Source organism: Kogia breviceps, chromosome 1 (genome assembly GCF_026419965.1).
Source record: "Kogia breviceps isolate mKogBre1 chromosome 1, mKogBre1 haplotype 1, whole genome shotgun sequence".
NCBI lineage: Eukaryota > Metazoa > Chordata > Mammalia > Artiodactyla > Physeteridae > Kogia > Kogia breviceps.
In genome coordinates, this window is record NC_081310.1 from 195,504,244 (window position 1) to 195,524,448 (window position 20,205).

The following is a 20,205-nucleotide window of genomic DNA, read 5'->3' on the forward strand; positions in this document are numbered from 1 at the left end:
GCTGCTGCTCCAAAGGTGCTCCGCCCCGACCCCCCCCCCCCCGCCGCCGCGCCACAGTAAGCACCCTCTGGGTGAGGCTCTGTCCGTCGGTGGGCTGCCAGCTGGGTTGAAGGGGGTGGGGGGACAGCTCTCCTCAGACCGCTTGGGAACCCATGAGACCCCGTCGTCTTGCCCTCCACTGTCTCTCCCAGGAGCCCAGGGGCCCTCAAGCAAGTGGGAGGCCAGCTGGCTGCTCAGACGTGCCACCTGTGACGGGCACGGGGGTAACTGGCTCTCCCTCCCCACCCCCTACCCCAAGCACACACACAACCGTCACACTCCATCTCCCAGAGAAAATGAAAGCATGAATTTTGGCAAAACGATTTCATTGTTTAAAAAAATAAATGGTACATGTGACATGCAAAAAGGCATTTTAAAAACTCTGTTCTGAACATGTCTCATTGTCAGAGGCATCGTTAAAAGTGTGCAGTATTTCCATAAAAACCAGGGGCGGTTTCTGTCTCTGCAGAAAGGCATGGCATGTTCTTGCCATTGGCGGCGGGGGGTGGGGGGTGGGGTGGAGGTGTTCACGTCCACGGTCTCCCAGCACGTGAGGGAACAGACAGGCCCTCTGAGAAAAGAGTCTTCCTGTCTCCCTTCTCTCCCAACAAAAGTCCGCGCTGTGCTGGCTTTCCCAGCACGGGACAGAACGCACGGACACGGCCCAGATTGCAACATGCCCTGACTTCAGTGCCCACACACCCACCCCCCGCCCTAATCTAGGTCTCATTCTGGCGCCCGCTGCTAAGCACAGCGCCAGCGTGCTGCAAGCGAGGCCCTTCACTCCGCCACGGGCAGCAACGGCTCTTGGACCCAGCAGAGGGTCCATGCTGTTCTCAGCCCGTTCTCCCACATGAAGGACCAGGAGGAGCAGACTGCACAGGCCACACCTCGGAGAAGTGGGTGCAGCTGGGCCCTTGATGACCAGCTACCCCGGGGTCCTTTCCTCTTATACTCAAGTGTCTCATACCGTTTATAACCGACACTTCTAGACTTCTGTGGGGTACAGCTGAAGACCCAAACTGACAAAGATATGTAGTTCTGTTTACACTTCCACTTTCAAAGCTACTAGCCATTCACACATACTCCATGCAGCTTTCGGTGAATGAAAACGTGTTTATCCCTTCCCACGCTGGAGGGACAGAAAAGATGCAGAGACTTCCTTTAAAACACCTGAGAGGAAGGTAAGAGTTTTAAACAAAGACCATCCTGGGGATCAAGAATAAAAGCAGCATACTTCGTCTAGATCTCCGCCCTTCCCCTTCTCTGGGTCACACACACGCAGACACAGCGCTGGGGACCTGCTTTGCCAACAGATGGGCTCCCGAAAGTTGGCTGCAGAGGAAGTTTCATCAAAGGGATCGTTTTCCCTGGCTTGCTGTGCTATCAGAAGTGCCTCCTCAAATCTCCGGCTACTCCTCTCCGGTGCTGACAGCTTTAGTTAAGTCTGCGCCTTGCTTCGCCACGAGCCTCGGAATCCTGGGAGTTTCTCACTCCGGCCCCACGTCGAGCTGCTGACCGTGCGAGGCTGGAGTGCGCGCCTCCAGAGGAGGGTCCTGGGGTGTCCTGGAAGACGCACGTCCTCCAGAAGCACAGGCTGGAGCGTGTGGCTGGCTTCCTCCGGCGAAGGCTCAGCTACACAGGAGGCAGCAGCCTGCTCTAGAGCAGGAAGGGTGGGAAGCGAGACTTCCATCTCACGTGGACACAGGAGCACAGGCGCCCAGCCCCAAGCCTCAAGTGACCAACGGAAGATGGACCTCGGACCGCAGGCTGACACCTGGGCCGACACTGGCCGGTCAACGGGGGCAGAGGGGTGGGTTATTAGAGGATCGAATCCATGACTAAGACCAAGATGCTCGGGGCCTCCGAGAGCTCTTCGTGCCAGGCTCTGACCAGCTGCCAAATGCGGAAGAGGTTGGAGGAACCACCCTCCTCCTCATGGAAATCTCCCCGAACAACGTGAGCACCTCGAGTGCCACGTGCTCAGCTGCAGCCCCGAGGTCTGCGGTGCCCAGAGCAGCGCCGTGGGAGGGCCGAGGGCATGGCGCTGCTCTTCAGCTCAGCAGGCAGGGCGGGGTGGGGGGAGAGGGCATGGACCCTGGTTGGCCACGTGGGCCACACAGGCAGCCTCCCAAGGCCTCCCCGCTCCCCGGAGTCTATGTTTGCGGGGCAGGCAGGCGCTGATCACGTGGGCCTGCCACCACGGCCCAACTCCCCTCGTGTCACCACTGGCCTTTCCTGTGACTTGCTCATTCTCTGACACGGACACGCTGCCCGGCAGCCTCTCTACCAATGGACTGAGGTCCGCAGGGCCCGTCTCCTAAGGGTAAAAATAGAGCTGGTAGGGGCTTCCCTGGTGGCGCAGTGGTTGAGAATCCGCCTGCCGATGCAGGGGACGCGGGTTCGTGCCCTGGTCCGGGAGGATCCCACGTGCCGCGGGGCGGCTGGGCCCGTGAGCCGTGGCCGCTGAGCCTACGCGTCCGGAGCCTGTGCTCCGCAGCGGGAGAGGCCACAGCAGTGAGAGGTCCGCGTACCACAAAAAAAAAAAAAAAAAAAAAGAGCTGGTAAAGCTGATGCAGAAGCTGCTCCTGCGAGGTTGCACGTATTTTTGTCGAGGGGGGAAAAAAAACTCGTTTCTGAAAACTTGTAGGAAACTGCCACCTGAGGTTCTGTAGAAGTGTCTCCCTCCCTTTCTCAGTCACACCGTCCCCAGCTCTCTGTACAAATGGGGAGGAGAAAGCCCCCAGACCAGGGAGACCAAGCCCTGTGTTCTGGAACAGCGCCTGCTGGCATAGAGCTTGGGCTGTGCTGCTCTGCGGGAGGCCCAGGACTGGGAAGAAAGCACTGTCTGCAGAGAAATGAGAAGCCGGGCAGGTCAACAGGACTGTTCACACTTGTGGTTAAGTTAAACTTTGCTCCCGGAGCAAAATCAGAATCTAGCTTACAGCAATCCGGAAAGTCCCAAATTCTTTCCCTACAGCTAATGGTAGTAATGCCTGCTCGAGAGACGGGGATTTGAGCCGGCTTCCGGGAGGAGGGGTCCTGCTGCCTTTCACAGGCCCACAGGGCCTCTGACGTGGGGTCTGCTCCGAGAGCCTGGGTTCTGGGAACAGCGGCTGCACCGAGCTCCCTGGGGAGGTGGTGGCAGCGCAGGGTGGCTGGGAGCACACGTCTAGAACCCTGAAGGCTTGGGGTCCACGTCTGGCTTACAACAACTGGCCTGTCGTCATTAGACAACTCCAGTTTCAGTTTCAAAATCATCGGTAAATCAGGATTCCGCCGCCTCCTCACAGGATTGTCGTAAAGATTAAACAAGGCCACACAGGGCAAAGCGTTTAGTACTGAGCCTGGAACGTGTCACCCTTCTGTAAAGGGCACACTGTCATCGCTCCCACAAGCTCCAGGGTTCTGGTCACCTCGTCTTCAACACCTACCCCTCCCCTCCCTCATGACGGAGGAAGCAAGCATCCCACCACAGAGGCTGGAGCAGCGTCACCTGGGACTGGTCCGAGGCGTGACGCTGCAAGAACGGCAAGCCTGGGTACGAGTCCCAGCGCGGCCATGAGCATTCCCTGTGTGAGCTGGGTTCCTGGGCTCCCTTCCAAACCCTGGGGCCTCCGCTTATCCAACAGGGTGAAGTCAGATTAGAGCAGCACTTCTCAAACCACGTATCAACTCAATTTAGCAAATTACAAGCAGCATTTTTAAAAATAAAAATTAGAGAAGGTATCCTGAATTCTCACAGTGATAATTCCTTCATGAAACTTTTGCTTGAGACGTAGATTCATGCATGACTGTGATCACTGACTCATGACGGAAAGTGTGTCTTCGGCTGTGGATCATGATCCAGAAAGTTTGAAAACCACCGTCACAGGGCAAGGGAGGGAAAGGGGAAAGGGAGCAGGTGGAAGCAGGGATACGACAGTGTCTGCCAGTGGATCTTCCTGGTGTGACTTTAAGACGGCACTTGATTCCGGAAAGGAAACCCGCCCCTGCCCCTAGAGGCGCTCTCCACAGATGAAAATAGGACGTGCCAGCCTCAGGCCCGCAATGACTCACTATTATTCAGAAATGGTCTTGCAGTGACACTCAGGTACGTGGAGGTCCCCTTCTTTCTTGCAGAGGAAGAAGTTCCTAAAGAACAACGGCGGGGGTGGGGGGCTGGGGGCGTTGCTCAGAGCCAAGGGGCCGGGGAAGCGTAGGAACCTGCGCGGAGGGGAAACGCCTCCGCGCTCCAGACGGCAGGGATGGTGCGTGGGCGCCCCCACGTGGCCAGAGGCGGCACTCGGCCGACAACCACGCGTCTGTCCGCTCCTGCAGGCCGGCCCACCAGGTGCATCAAAGCTAAAATGCTGACTCTTCAGAAAGGGAGGGGACTTCCTGCCCCCGGCACTGTGCTCTTTTGGGCCAAGGTGAGCTCTCTTGGCCTAAAGAGACATGTCCTGTCTGGACCGGGTCGTTGGAGACCGGGGGAAGCCAAATTTCAACAGGTGCAGGGCCCCCCGCCAGAGCCCACCTCACATGCACACATCTCACATCACAGCAAGAACTCTTTTAAATTCTTGAAGAAGTGTAAACTGCCTTGAAGAAAGTGTAAACAATCAAATGTAGAGAAACAGATTTCATGATGCTTCTTCTCACCCAGGTAAGCCCTTGTTGTGACCTTGACACTTTGTATCTTGCCTGATCAGATGTATCTGCCTGATACAAAATATGACTATAAGATGGGGAAGGGCTTCCCTGGTGGCGCAGTGGTTGAGAGTCCGCCTGCCGATGCAGGGGACACGGGTTCGTGCCCCGGTCCGGGAGGATCTCACATGCCGCGGAGCGGCTGGGCCCGTGAGCCGTGGCCGCTGGGCCTGCGCGTCCGGAGCCTGTGCTCCGCAGCGGGAGAGGCCACAACAGTGAGAGGCCCGCATACCGCGAAAAAAAAAAAAAAAAAAAAAAAAAGATGGGGAAACAGTTACACGGAAATACCTGTCTTATCCTTTATTGACATATCTTGGGGACATGGCTACATTGGAAGTTGAAATAAAACTTAAATGTGTCCTGAGAGGGCTCCCCTGGTGGCTCAGTGGCTAAGAAGCTGCCTGCCAATGGAAGGAACTCGAGCCCTGGTCCAGGAAGATCCCACGTGCTGCGGAGCAACTAAGCCTGTGCGTCACAACTACTGAGCGTGCGCTCTAGAGCCTGTGAGCCACAACTACTGAGCCCACGTGCCACAACTACTGAAGCCCACGCACCTAGAGCCCCTGCTCCGCGACAAGAGAAGCCTGCACACCACAACGAAGAGTAGTTCCCCGCTCGCCCCAACTAGAGAAAGACCGAGCAGCAATGAAGACCCAGCGCAGCCAAAAAAAAAAAAAGTGTCCTGAGAATTTTGATTTTTAAAAAAGAATTTTGGAGACGCCCCTGCCTTGGGGGTTTCAGAAAAAGAGGTATTACTGACCCATGGCTTCTCAGGAGCGGAGTACCCACCTACTCTTAACGAGAAGCTTGTTGGTTTCCCCCAGAGCTTCAGCAACGTGTTAGTGGTGAGGTGAGCGCTGGCAGGAGGGACCAGCAGACGGGAGGCCGATGCCGCCACGAGGTAGTATGAGAAGGGCAGGTGGCAGCCCCCCTCGGCGCCGACCGTCACTCAAGTCCCTGAGACGGTGGTGGGCAGCCGGTGCTGACATGAGCTGCGGGGCCCCACCAGGGAGGCCTGGCTCAGCCTGGTCAGATCAGAGCACCTGGACGGTCGCGATCACCTGACGTCACCTCTCTCCCCCCAAATGAGATGTCACTGTCAGAGAAAGGTTTAACTGGATCTTCCCAGGTAAAACAAGACGGGTCACCGAGAGTGTCCCCTGAGACACAAAGGACCCTCTTAAATGTGGGGTCCCCGGAATGGCCTGATCATCTATCTGCAGTGTGCTTCACGCAGGGGTGGCTGGGGACAGGAGCGCAAGCGTGGGGCAGGGGTCTTCCCTGACAGAGCTGGGGGACCAGAGCCTCCTGCCGTCAGAGGAACCCACCTACCGAGAAAAGGAGCTGCAAACCACAGTCACACCACCTCTGGGTCCATCTTAGCATCTTGTTTGTCACTGTGTCACCGTCATCATCATCTGGCCATAAACGGGGCGTCTGAGATGGGCAAAGAAACAGAGGGGGGGTGGGAAGGTCTCCAAGTTCGGGACTGAAAAGAAAGAGACCCGAGATGCAGAGCGGGCGGAGGTGGCCCCGGAGGAGACAGGACAGCAGGCTGAGCCAGAGGCTCAGGAAGAAGGGGATGGAGGAGAGGTGAGGGCTCCCAGCAGCCTGCTCTGTGGGGGGCACAGGGCCACCACTGGTGCCTGGGCTCCTGCTCTCTACCATCCACGTTCTGCTTTTCCACCAGAGCTGGTCGAAGGGTCCCGGCCCGCAGGAAACCCCCCATTAACCTCGGCCCACCACATTCCTGCCCAAGCGGGGAGCTCTCAGACCGTCCTGTTTGGCGCTGGTTGGTGTTCACAGGTAACTGCTGCAGGTCTTTTCTTAAGGTGGACGGTTCTCTCCTGACTTGGATTTGAAGCTTCTCACGAGCAGAGATTCCATTTCTTCCTTGTTCCGGTGTGTGCCCACCCCCACCAGGCAGGGACGGTCACGGGGGCTGGGGAAGGGCTTTTTGTCCTTCCCTGACCACGAGGCATCAGATTCCAGAGAGCAGGGCACGCGGGCCGGGGCAGGACTGAGAGGCCGCAGAGAGGGTGGGTGAAGGAAAGCGCGGCGGTGAGCGAAGGGCAGAGGCACGGTCACCCCAGAAACGCGTCATAGTCCATGTACCACACCAGCTGGCCAGAGTCGGGCAGGACGCCCGAGATGGGCCACTTCTTGGGCTCGCAGCCCACGCGGCTCACCAGCATGGCGATCTCGCGCTTCATCCGACCCAGGACCAGCACCGCCACCTGGCGGGCACGGTTGATGGCGGGCAGGCTGAGGCTCATGCGCCGGCGCGGGCCGGAGGGGCTCGTGGTCAGCACCACGAGCTGCTTGCCGTCCAGGCCGACGGGTGACTGAGGGAAGAGGGAGGCCGTGTGCCCGTCTGTGCCCATGCCCAGCAGCAGCAGGTCGAAGCTGCTGTTGGTCACCAGGGCGGAGATCTCCTCGGCATAGGCCTGGGCGCCCTGGTCCTCCTCGGCACAGAGCCGCTGGCGCCGGTGCACGGGCATGGGGTGGACGTTGTAGTAGGGGACACGCACGTGCTGCAGCAGGTGAGCCTGCAGGCCCTGGAAGTTGGACTCGGGGTCCCAGAGCGGGACGCAGCGCTCGTCCACCAGCCACAGGTGCGTGTGGGCCCAGGGGAAGCCGTAGTGCCCCACGGCCAGCTGCTGGAACAGGGCCACGGGGCTCGAGCCGCCCGAGAGTGCCAGGTGGAACCGGCCGAAGCGCCTCACAGCCTGCACAGCCGCAGCCTCGATGTCGCCGGCCAGCCTGGCGATCAGCTCCTCCGGCCAGGCCGATATCAGCGGGCTGTCTCGGTACTTGGCCCTGAGAACCTGGAAGTCGCTGGGCATCGGAGCGGAACCCGGCCCCGGCACCAGCTGCTCCAGTGGCGGCTGGGAGAAGGACAGGTGGCTGCCGCTGAACTCAAAGTCCAACAGGTGTCCATTCTCTGCTCCTCCTGGGTAGAGGCGTGGGACCTCGTGGGCCAGGCTGTCCAGCAAGGGCGTCCAGAAGACCCAGGAAGCCAGCAAGTTGTCCATGGTGATGAAGGAGTCCTTCCGGCGGTGGAAGATATGAGAGATGAGGATGGAGTAGGCGTCCTGCTCCCTCACAGGGCTGTAGGCGTAGTAATCAGACAGAGGGCGGCCAAAGAGGTGAAGCCCAGGCTGGCCCTCCACTTCCTTCCAGCCGGCGGAGGGCAGGGAGGGCCTGAACAGGTTCCTGCTGACCAGCACGGCGGGGCCGCCCAGCTCACCGTGGCCGATGTAGAAGATGATCTGCTGAGGAAGGCAGTGGCTCTGCGCCGGGACCCAGCGCTTCTCGCTCTGGGCACAGTACGCCTGGTCCTTGAACAAGATCCGAACGTAGCCCACTCTCTCGTCCAAGGCTTTGCCGGACATCAGGATGAAAGGGACACCCTCCCAGCGAAGGTTGTCTATGTGCACGAGGATGCCTGGGGTGACAGGGGGACAGTGGAGGTGATGCTCCAGCATGAGAACCAGGTCCGCTCGGCCCACTCGCCTTCCTCTCCTTTCCTTCCTGCCGGCAGGCCTTCCCCTCTCCAAGCCCTCCTCTGGGCACCCCTGGCCTCGCTGGCCTCACCCCCATCTTTCACCTCTTCTGTTACCTTCTCTGCCCAGTCGGTGCCTGAAAAGCAGCCTCTGGGGCCACCTCGGACACCCAGCTCCCTGAGGCCCCTCTCAGAGTCATCGTCCCCAAGCAGAGGGGAACTGGGCTGAGAGGCTCCAACCCAGAGGCTCTGAGAAGAGTCTCAAGGAGGGTGGGGCAAGGCAGCGGCGATCCTGACTGAGGGGGTGTGGGTTCCTAGCGAAACGGACCTCCTTCCTGTTTGCAGAGCGCTCAGGACGCGCTGAGGCCGTCACATACAGGGAGAAGGGGAGGGTGGACAGGGCTCTCAGCCACAGGCCAGTGGGGGACTGCCGTGCAGGAGGAGGCCCGCAGCGGGGACCGCGGCGGGAAGAGCCGGACGCCGAGTTCCAAGCCTGGTTTTTCCACGTACTAACTCCGCGTGACCTTGGGCAAGTTTTGGCAACTTGACTGAGCCTCACGGTTCCTCACCTCTAGAGGGGCACGATAATCACACCTGCCTGATGCGTCCGTACACGTGAGGATTAAATGAGATAATGTACATAAAGTGCCAGGCACGTGGTCAGTGCCCGACGAGGAGCTGCTGCTCTGGCTGTGGCGGCTGTTATCTCAGTGGCAGGGAGCCAGCTTCCCCCAGAAAGCTCTGAGCCTGTGGAAGTGTCCAGAGGCTGGCCCCGCTGGGCACCTGCCTGACCAGCGTGGTGCCTGCCCGCTGGGGGTGCCCCCGGCTGCAGCAGGCAGGCCGGCAGCCTCTCTGGGGGCTGCTGTGAGCTCCACAAGGGCAAAGCCAGGTCTGAGCCCCGACTGGTGAGCCCCGGCAGGATCCGTGGACGTGGACTGAGTGGAGACCGCCACTGAGGTGTCCTCCTCCCAGAGGGAGTCAGCAGGTGACCCGCTGCTCTGAGCTGGTGGGAGGTCAGAGAGGCAGGGGCACTTCTTCCTCGCCACTGAGCACCCTTATGAAAACCCCACTTCAAGTCCCTTCCAACCCAACCTGAAGGGCGTCCGGGTTGGCAGCACTGCTTCCGTCTGGGGGATATGGGTGGGGGCGGCCCAGCAGCCCGTGCCCGGCCCCGGAGCCCACCTGCAAAGGTCGGCGTCAGGCTGTGGAAGCTGTCTGGCTTCTGCAGCTCTCTGCGCACCTGCCCGCGGTAAGCCTGGTACTGGCCCACGACGGCACTGCCCCTCTGCAGGCCCCGCAGGGCCCGGAATGCCTGGAGCTTGTGCCCCAGCACCGCCTCCGAGCTGCTGATGTTGAGGGGTAGCTCCATGGCCACCAGCATGAGGATCTCGGTCAGGTGGTTCTGCAGGACGTCGCCGATGACGCCGTACTCCTCGTAGAAGCTGGTGCGACCTGGGCGGGAGGAGGGCGAAGGTCGTAAGCAGCGGCTCCCTGACGAGAGCCCGGAGCCCGCCTGTGCTTCGGGTCCCTGCAGCCACACCCCCCAGTGCGGAGAGCGGGCCGCAGGGCAGCACGGGGCAAGGAAGGAGGGCGGGCGTCACTGAGCCACCTCCCTTCAACGAGAACCGTTCTTCCAGAAGGTGTCAGACCCCCTGGGCGTCTCCAGGCACCTGCCTGGGGAAGGCTCTGGTCCCCGCAGAGGCCAGACGGCATGCGCGGATCCTGGGCCCCGGCCAGCAGGTCTGGCCCTGCGCGTTACAGCGAGGCCCTGGGCGGCCTGCTAGCGCACGTCCCGTCCCTGACGAGTTACCTGACTTCTGAGTCTCTGCTCTGCAGCCTGCCATCAAATGGGGCTCACTGCCACCCCCTGCCAAGCGCACGAGGCACCGGGCAACAGACAGGTCCTTGCCCGCGGCTTACAGTGAGTGGGAGGGAGGGAAGATGGGAGGGAGAAACACCGACAAAGACATTACAGACTGAGCTCATGACAGAGGGGAACGGGCGGGCCCCTCGGAGGGGAACAGGGCAGCCCTGCAAGAAGCTGGGAAGAACATTCCGGATGAAGGGGGGGCTTCGAGAGGAAAAGCCTTGAGGCAGGAACAAGCTCGGCTGCCAGGCGTCCAGGAGGAGGTGAGCGGGAGAGAGCAGGCACGAGGGCAGGGCTCGTAGCACCAGGGGACGAGGCTGGACTTGTTTCTAAGCTCCGGGGAAGCCGCTGGAGGGTCTGAAGCAGCAAACGTCAAGATCTTCCGTACATTCATGGATGCCCGGCCTGCTGCGGGGAGAGCGGCTACAGAAAGAGGAGACCGAGGAGGAGGCTGTGCGGTTGCCCGGGGGAGACAGTGGGGCCTGGACTAAAGTGGCATCAAAAAGGCAGCTGGAGGGAGCAGACGATCCTTTCTGGGGTCAGAACTGACTGGACCCGCTGACCGATGCGGGTAAGCACGGGCAAGGGAGGGGCCAAAGACAACTCCTAGGACTCGGGCCTGAGCAAAGGCGGCAGCGGCCGCATCTACCGAGATGAGGAGACTAGGAGAGGCAGGGTCTGGCGGAGGGGAAGCCAGGAGGTCCGTTTTAGGTGTGTTTAAGCTTAGACATACAGGTGGAGACGGCAAGTTGCCCGGTGGACAGTTACTGAGAGGCTAAAAGAGGGTGACACATAGAACACTGATCACAGAGCCCGGCAGTGACAACACCGACGCCTGCTGTGCCTGGGACAGTGCGGAGATGCTAGGCACCCGCCCCCCCGTCACACCCACGAGATCCTGCACGGCGGGTACCAGGACTGTCCCCGTCACACCCACAAGATCCCGCACGGCGGGTACCAGGACTGTCCCCGTCACACCCACGAGATCCCGCACGGCGGGTACCAGGACTGTCCCCGTCACAACCACGAGATCCCACACGGCGGGTACCAGGACTGTCCTGGCTCCAGGCAAGAGGAAAGAATCAGAGGCCCGGGGCCAGGACGAGTCAGGAACTGGTTAACCACACACATTACTCTCCCTCCTCCAGACCTCGGCATGGACTCTGATTATCAGTGACTCAAATACATACAACGCAATGGTCTAAAGGCTTAGGGTTCAAATGCACAACAGCTCAGACGACATGTTCGCATTCAGCTGACTTGCCAAGATTTGGGCCAATCACAGCCTTACATACAGAAAAAGGTGACATCACAATAGGAAGAGCAGTCATTTATCCAAGGTTCACGAGCATCACCTATAAGACGGGATCAGCTCTCCCACCCAGCCACTCCTACTCTTCCTTCAGGTCTCAGCTTCTAGGAGACTTTTACCGACCTCTTGGCCTCCCCTCCTGCGGGTCCTGTCTTTGGCCAGTTCACCTGACTAACTTGGTGCCTGTTTACCTCTCTTCCCTGGAGTCCCTGAAGCTCCATCAAAGTAGGACTGCACCTGTCTGCTCCCTGCTGCGGCCCGAGCGCCAGACGCACGGCTACGGTCGCACTGCAGAGCGCCGGACGGCTGAGAGAGTGAGCACACACACGTCGTCAGGAATCGACCTCAAAGGCACAAGGCTGAGAGAAAGAAATCTATTGCTTTGATAGAAATTAAATTTGAAAATATGACATAAAATGACCAGAATAAACAGAATTTCAATCAACGAAAAATATAAGGGGAAATCAGAAATTCCATACATGGGTTTTATGGATTAGGAACAGTTGGAAATAAAGTCCGTTATTAGAAGACAGATCTGGAGAGATTATGGTGAATGCAGGTTAAAGGGACAGAAACACTCACCTCTCTCACACACACACGGTGTGACGGCTCTTCGAAATGAACCAGCACGTTGTTTAGGGAACCGGACACACACAGAAACAATAAAGAGAAGCAAGGGGAAAGTCCACCTGAAACCTGGAACGCAAAGGACAGGGGCTGGGATAGAATCTGGGGGAGGGACGCAAGGCTGGCAGGTACCCTGGCATTCGTCACATCATAGTTCTGCATGTGTTGCCTAGATAGTGTAAGCGTTCTTTGTCATCCGGTCAATGTTTAATTCAAACAAACAAAAAGCAGTGGCTCCCGGTTCAGACCTGCCCGGCCCCCCTGCCCCGACCCGGCTCGCCATCTCTCCTGAGCCGGCTGGACGGTGAGCAGGGACCACCTGCCCTGAGTCCAGCCCCGCAGGCCAGGCCTGGGGGCGGCACCAGCGCTGCGGGGCGGGAAGTGAGGCCCACGGCCGGCTCGTGGGAAGGTGCCCTCGTCCTCAGGGGTGGGGCGAGAGGCTGCGGCTCTGGCCAAGGAGGCAGAACCCCAGACGCACAGGACAACCAGCCCGGCGTGTGTGCCGCTGAGAAGCCATGGCTGAGCTCCCCGCCCCGCCGCGGTCTGGTCTCCAAAGTGCGCACGCCATCACTGAGAAGACATCAGGAAAAAGACAGTAACGAGAATATTGATAATGACAGATGTATATCAGTCCATTGACCCCCCCTCACAGTAACGACAGATAAAGGGGTCCTACTGCTACTCCCATCTTAAAATGTAAGGAAACTGAGGTTCACAGATGTCAGGGAACTGGCCCAAGGTCACACAGCTGGTATAAGGGGGTAAAAATGAGACATGAACCCAGGCTGCTGGCCCCAGAGCCTGCAATTCTTGGTGCTGTCACAGCTCCCCTGTAGCTGCCCAGCGCTCCCATCTGAACAGCCTCCTGTGTGGAGCTTTTCGGAAGTGCAGCACGATGGTCCAAGTAGCAAGCCGAGCGGGGTCTTGGAGGGCTGCGTCTAGGTAAGAGGTCAGGGACCCCAGCACCTAGCAGGCCAGGAAAGGTGCGAGAAGGACAAGGCAGGGCTGTGTCGTCCCTCAGCTGCAGTCGGGCGGGGGGTACCTCACAGGCATGTGGGCCCACGGTGACCAAATCTTGCAATTTTTAGAGAACATGGAAATCTGGATCATTAAGTATAATCTCACTCGCACACATAATTCAGATTTTTTAAACTGCTGTGTGTCTCAAAGAAATATATATGTGGGCTGACTCTGCCCCTGCACCACGTCCCAGTTGGGGTGAGAAGCGTGAGCCGGAGATCAGAGGCCCCGACACGCAGGTCAGACGATGAGGGAGAGCCTGGTCTGGTAGGAGCAGCCAGGTTGTGATTCGGAATAGCAGATATCGAGAACAGATGGAAAGGGCTTTGGAAACTAGACGGAGGGGTTTGAGGAGCTATTAAAAGTTCCTGACCTCACCAGTTAAACAGAGTTACTGTATGACCCAGCAATTCCACTCCTAGGTACATAACCCCAGAGAAAAGAAAACATATCTCCACGTAAAAACTTGTACATGAATGTTCAGAGCAGCATTATTCACAATAGCCAAGGGCTTCCCTGGTGGCGCAGTGGTTACGAATCCGCCTGCCAATGCAGGGGACACGGGTTGGAGGCCCAGTCCAGGAAGATCCCACATGCCACAGAGCAACTAAGCCCGTGCGCCACAACTACTGAGCCCGCGCTCTAGAGCCCATGAGTCACAACTACTGAAGCCCGCGCGCCTAGAGCCGGTGCTCTGCAACAAGAGAAGCCACTGCAATGAGAAGCCCGCGCACCGCAACAAAAACTAGCCCCCGCTCGCCGCAAATAGAGAAAGCCTGCGCGCAGCAACGAAGACCCAACACAGCCATAAATAAACAAAATAAACAAAAATAAAGTTCCCTTCACAATAGCCAAAAAGTAGAAACAACCCAAATGTCCACCAACTGATAAATGGATAAAATGTGGTACATCCATCCACACAACAGAATGTTATTCAGCAAGAAAAAGAAATGAAGCACTGACACAGAGAACCTTGAAAACATTACGCTTAGTGAGAGAAGTTAGACACAGAAAGTCACACATTGTACATTCTATTTACATGAAATGTCCAGAATAGGCAAATCCATAGAGACAGAGAGTAAGTTAACAGCTGCCAGGGGCTGGGGGCAGGGGGAAATCAGAGGTACAGAGCTTCTTTTGCGGGGTGATAAAAATGTTCTAAAATTGATTGCGTTGATGGACGCACAGCTCTGTGAATACACCGAAACCCACTGAATTGTAAACTTTAAATAAGTGAACTGTATGGTATGTGAGTTGTATATCAATAAAACTTCTTCTAAAAAGGTGTTAAGAGTAGGGAAGTGGAACCCTGACGGAGGTGCTGTGGGAAGACTAAGCCGTCTCTGATTGGCAAGATGAACAGAGACGGGACTGGTGGAAACGAAATCAACGGGGAAGCTTTTGCTGCAATCAGAGGAAGTAACGGGGCCAGAGCAAACAGTGAAACACAGACATTATTCAGTGCATGAGTGAAGACTGCACGGTCCCTGGCTGGATCCATGAAAGGCAGTGCAAGAGTTGCGATCTGGAGCCTCTGGAACCAGGCTGCTCGCGTTCAAGTACCCACTCGGCCACCTTTCAGCCCCGTGGCCCCGGGGCGAGTGGCTCTGCATCACACAGAAAAGAGGACTGGTCACCGTACCTGCCTTGTGGGGCTGCCGTGAGGATTAGTGGGGCTCGGAACCGTGCCTGGCATGCAGGAAACACTAATAAACACTGGCCAGCGTTATTATTACAGGGACTGTGAGAGAAAGGCTACCAGCTGGGCAACTCAGAGGATGGTCACCATTTGAAGATAAAGAAGTCAGAGAAAGCAGACGGTATTTCATGGGGAAAATGCAATGACGGTGTAAGTTCTAAATCTGCTGGGTCTGACGTGGTGATACGCATCCAGTGAAAATACCTCAAGGGTAGCTGCAGGTATGATCCTAGGGCTTGGGAAGGCAATGAATGCCGGAGACAGACTAAATCTCATCACATCAAAGATGCCACTGATGGCGAAAGCATCACTGTTTTGTCACCACTAAGAAACAGGCTGCCAATTCAACGATATCACCCCATCAATGGTAAACCCAGCTTTAGAGAGGTTCAAATATGTAAAAACGTGTGTCTTAGAATCGATGAAATACAGGAGATTAAAGAGTGTAAAGAGGATAATTCAAGCTTTGAGAACAGATGAATTCTTTATGGAGAGAACACAGCAGTCTTAAAAAGCCCTGTTATCTGCTTACTAGTCATTAGTTCAGCAAATCCCTAAGTGGCCCCCTTCCTATTTCTATCCTCTCTCACCCCTGGGGAGAACGCAGTCATAGGTTTACTACCCGCTGTGTAAAAGAGAGCTTCCTTCATTCCTTACTCTCGAGCTTTGGGATGGGGTGGAGGTGCGCCTGTGTTTCGCACAGCCCGTACGTTTGTGGACTTTGATCCTTTCCCGCTTAGCTGTGCTTCCAGTTCACGTGGAGTGATCAGGCCCAGGGCAGGCACCTCACGGGGGAGAGGACAGGCAGGGAGAGGAAGGCAGCGGCTGGTCCTCCTGACAGCACCCGACAATGTGATTTCTTCTGGTTACCACCAGCTATTGTGGACTGATTTTTCCTGAAAATGATCCATGATGACTCCTAGCATCCTTCCTAGGTTGAAAGCGGAGGCGCAAAAACCCATCAATACATGAACAAGGACAGAATCAAGTATGACCGGGTGGGACGACAGGAACAAAGACCCCTATGCACTTGGCTCCCAAACTGTAGAAAGCCAGAGCTCGTCCACGTCACGGGAGACCCGTCACTTTGCCCCTTGGTGGTGCCGCCCTCCGAAACCTCACAGGGCAGCACCCCATGCGAGGCAGAGGCAGCTGTGTCCCACACGCCTGAGAAGAGCTGCTGCAAACCTACCAAACCAGCAGGAACAGGGGAGACAGGGTCACCCGATGTGGGCAAAGCTGTCGGAATACCACTAGTGACGGACGCTGCTGTTGCGAATTTTCTGGAAAACAGTCTGATAAGATGTAATAGCCGCCGTGAAGTCGTTCTCACACTTCTGGCCTAGTCATTCCACTTCAGAAGTATACTTTAAGAGGAAATACTTTTTTTTTTTTTTTTTTTTTTTTTTTTTTTTTTTGCGTTACGCGGGCCTCTCACTGTTGTGGCCTCTCCCGTTGCGGAGCACAGGCTCCGGACGCGCAGGCGCAGCGGCCACGGCTCACGGGCCCAGCCGCTCCGCGGCACGTGGGATCCTCCCGGACCGGGGCACGAACCCGTGTCCCCTGCATCGGCAGGCGGACTCTCAACCACTGCGCCACCAGGGAAGCCCCAGAAGAAATACTTTTTAGAACACTCATAAATGTTCTAGAATTAGATAATGGTTGCGTGACTGTGTAAATATATTAAAAACTACTGAATTGTATGCTTTAAAAAAGGGTAAATTTTATGGCATGTCAATCATACCTTAATTTTTTTTAAGCGTGCAAAGTACTATTTAAAATAGCAAAACGTGGAAACTGAGATACCTAATAATAGCATAATTCATATTCTGTGATATAAACAGAATTGAACAGAAACACAGAGCTACTGAAAGGTATATATTACACAAATTGTCAATACATGGAAATTTAAATACATATGTAAGTGAGAGAGAGGGATAATATTATGTGAAAAATGGACATAAGAGAGAATTGCAGATCAATTACGGGTCTTTATACAACCCAACACAAGTCACCTACAAGCCACGTGGAGCCCAGAGAGACGGAGAACACTGCTGCTTCCCCTCCCTGCCAACCCGGAAGGAGAACAGCATCTCCATTTCTAGAGTATTTCCATGCACATTATCTGCTTTAATCCTTACAACAATCCCAAGAGAGACGTAACAGGGGTTACCATCATTATGTAGAGATTGTGCTGAAGATGCAGCCTTCAGATCTGGGACCAGAAACCCCCGCCTCATTGCCTCCACACCGTGGGAGGTCCGGATTTTCCGAGCAAAACAAAAAAAACCTAAAAGCCAGCTGCCATCTCTACCAGTAGCTTCTGGGACCGCTAAAAATAAAAAGGCGGAGGGCCAAGGAGAGTGAGGGTCCACGGGCTGGAGGCCCGGCAGCTGCCCTGGGCTCACCTTGCAGACAGCTCTACAGACGGCTGGAAGGGGAGCTGAGCGACCTCTCAGCCCCTCCTCACACACCAGGTTGGGAGGCGGAGGACGCTGGCTGCCTTGGTCCCTCAGCGAGGGGTACGGAACGATCATTCCAACCCTCGGAGGTCAACGTGCATCACGCCAATGTCAGAACAGGGACCCTCCCAGAGCAGTGACAGCTACACTGTCCTCAGCAAGTCTCCCTCCTTTCTCCTGCCCCCCCCCAAAAAAAAAGAGCCTTCCAGCCAGAGGGGAATCTAGGGCAGCAAAGAGACGGCCCGAGCACATCCTGGCAGGAAGGCCAACTGCCAATGGCCTGGACAGACTGAGGCTGCAGGCGCAAGGGTTAGGAGCTTGGGTTCTGAGGGGCCACCGACCTGGGACCACATCCCAGCACCCCCGGAAGAAAGGGCAGCCTGGCCCGCACTGCTGCACCTCAGTCCATGAGCAACCAGCCCCCGTGTCAGCAGAGCCCTTCCCAGTGGCCGCGATGAGGGCCGGCAGGGGTCACCACCACACACAGGCTAGTGGCCCAGCCAAGGTCACTCTGTAGACGGCCCGGAGTGATGCTTCAGGAGACCCCGGCAGGTACCCAGGGTTTCTGTGACTCTCAGGGGCTCACTGGACGGGGACTCCCCAGAGGGGTACCCGATGAGGCTGTGAGCGAGCTGGGCGCTGGGGCTGCAGAAGGACCACTTCCCCTCCCGCCTCCCCTTTGCTCTCTCCCCCTCCTGCCTATGCAGCAGCCTTGACTGTGGCAAACTCCTCTGGGCCAGGGGCTACGGCAGAAAAGGAGAAAAAAACCTCTCCGACGGCCGCGGAGCCGGGGAGCTGGGGGCCTGGATGGTGGGGCTGGGGGTCGGGGAGACATCCAAACCACCTTGCAGCTCAGAAGCCCCCGTGCCAGCGCCCGCAGCCCCTCCCTTTCCAGAACTCAGGCCACAGTCTAGGCTGCCGCCAGGAGCCGGGCCCTCCGGGGCCTCCTGGCACAGGAGTCAGTGAGGGGGAGGGGGGAGGGGGAGTGCCGCCACACTCTGTCCTTCTGCTTAACGGTCAGACCACGCGGCTCGGAACCCTGCCTGGACGCTTGCTGGCCATGCTCAGTCCTGCTGCGGCAGCTCGCCTGCTGAGCTCATCAAACGACATCAAGACACTGTGACCTCTGGCGGGGAGGGCAGTCTTTCCTCCTGCAGCCTCCCACCCCCAGCCCCACGAGGAGGCACAGCCGAGGCCCTGATGTGCTGGCACAGGGCCTACTGGCCATGGTGGGGCAGCTGCAGGGTCCCCAGCTCCTGCAGGATCTCCCTGGGGGATGGGCTCCAAAACAGGACCCACAGGGGAGAGCAAGGATCCGTGCTGGGGCCACAGCGCTGTACCCGGCCGCTTCCTCGGGATGCAGAGAACCCTGTCATTCTGGGTCCCCGAGCCGCAGGGGAAACAGAGACAGGCAGACAGAAGGCGGTGGGGAGGGAGGGAAAGAGACAGACGCAGACGCAGACACAGAGGAGAACCCTGTGTTCTGTTACCGAGGACCCAGGTCCACAGCCCACCCTGCGGGGATGGGCACAGAGGCAGGAAGTCACCCCAGCATACACACTACCAACGCCTGTGTATCCAGCCAGCAGGTAAACGCACCGACCGGGGAGACCCGGCACCCAGGACAGCTGCAGTCCTGCTGGCCACCCCTGGCAAGGACAACGGGCTGAACTATCCCCCTCTGGCTGCAAGCCTCAGGGCTGGCGGCCCCCTGCTCTGTCTCTCTCTGCCTCTGGGCCAAGTGAAGCAGCACGTGCTCTGGGGTTAGCAGCAGCGAGATCCCCTGCTCAGAGCCCACACCCCGAAGGCGACGGGGCCTGAGCTCTGGTCACACACAGCAGCCCTGAAGACAGAGGGGCGGCGCCACCCTCCTTCCTGGACCTCGGCTGGTACATTGTCGTTCAAACCCGAGACTCTCCCTGCCATAGGCCTGCCGTGGCAAACAGACCTGCCCAGACCTCTCCCTGCCTTTCTGTTTTGCCTTCTGTTTTCCTTTCTCCAACATCCAAAGGTACCTTCACAAGGATAAGCAGGCCTGCAGTCTGCCTAGCCCCTGGCTCCGCAGGGATCCTGCAAATGACATCAGATAGCAAGAAGGATGGGGTGGCAGGGTTGGACGAAATAAGAGGCAACAACGTCAACTGGTAACTCCAGACATCACGGCTTTTCCCCAACCCGGGGTGGGCCCGGGAAGGAGTTGCCAGAAGTGGGCTAGGAGAGAAGACCCCACGTCAAGCCCAGGCAGAGAGCTGCTGGCCCCTGCCCCTAGCCCACAGCTGGGGTGACAGAGGCCTCCTCCCATCCCGCCCCACACCCTCAGCGCCGGATCTATAGCTCATCTCTCTGCAGATGAAGCCAGGGCACAGCCCAGCCCTCACTCCCGCCAGGACTCCCAACACACACACGGGCACAAGGAGGAAACCCACGGCCTGAGCCCTTGCTGAGGACAGGAAGGGAAACGTGGGAGGCTTGGGAAGGATCCCCGAGACCCATGAAGGCTCACTGGGAAAGTGAGAAGAGCACCTCTTTTCTCATATGGGTTCCAGATGGAGAAACCCAGCTCCCCTAAAGGACAGCAAAGCCCTTCGAGGCCTGCCTCCTGCCTGGCACCCCAGCCCACTGTTGCTCCCCTCCCCGCCCCCCGGCCCCAAAGCACCACCTGCATCATTCACTGTGGAGCCTGTCCTGATATATTACCTGCCCCAGTGAACCCCTGAGCTATCAGGGCACTGAGGCTGGGTTTCACACCTCTCCATCACTGCAGCCCCCAGAGAGCTTCTACAGCACCAAACACACGTTCAGAGACAAAGGGGAGAAAGCTGAAGAGAGTCACCAAGGGAAAGAGAAAGAGACAGACCTCCTGGTCCCCCATCCAGGCCCGAGGGGCCCTCCCCTCCGCCAAGGCACGCACTGTGGGTGGGGACGGCGGCCTCTGGCACCGCCGCTCAGGCTGCGGGACACAGCAGTGGGGACAAGCTGACCGCA

The 20,205-nt window shown here is 57.7% G+C and overlaps 1 protein-coding gene across 4 annotated transcripts in view; it reads right to left on the bottom strand.

Annotated features, from left to right (window-relative positions):
• Positions 1-348: 348 nt before the first annotated feature.
• The window catches only part of H6PD (hexose-6-phosphate dehydrogenase/glucose 1-dehydrogenase), a 39,552-nt gene continuing 19,695 nt past the window's right edge, over positions 349-20,205 (bottom strand). For all 4 annotated transcript variants that reach the window (XM_059052281.2, XM_067018057.1, XM_059052311.2 and 1 more), the window contains 2 exons: positions 9,416-9,685; positions 349-8,176 (listed from right to left, as the gene is read on the bottom strand). In XM_059052281.2, coding sequence (XP_058908264.1) covers positions 6,813-8,176; positions 9,416-9,685 — 1,634 coding nt within the window. In that variant the 3' untranslated portion in view covers positions 349-6,812. The remainder of the gene's footprint in view (positions 8,177-9,415; positions 9,686-20,205) is intronic.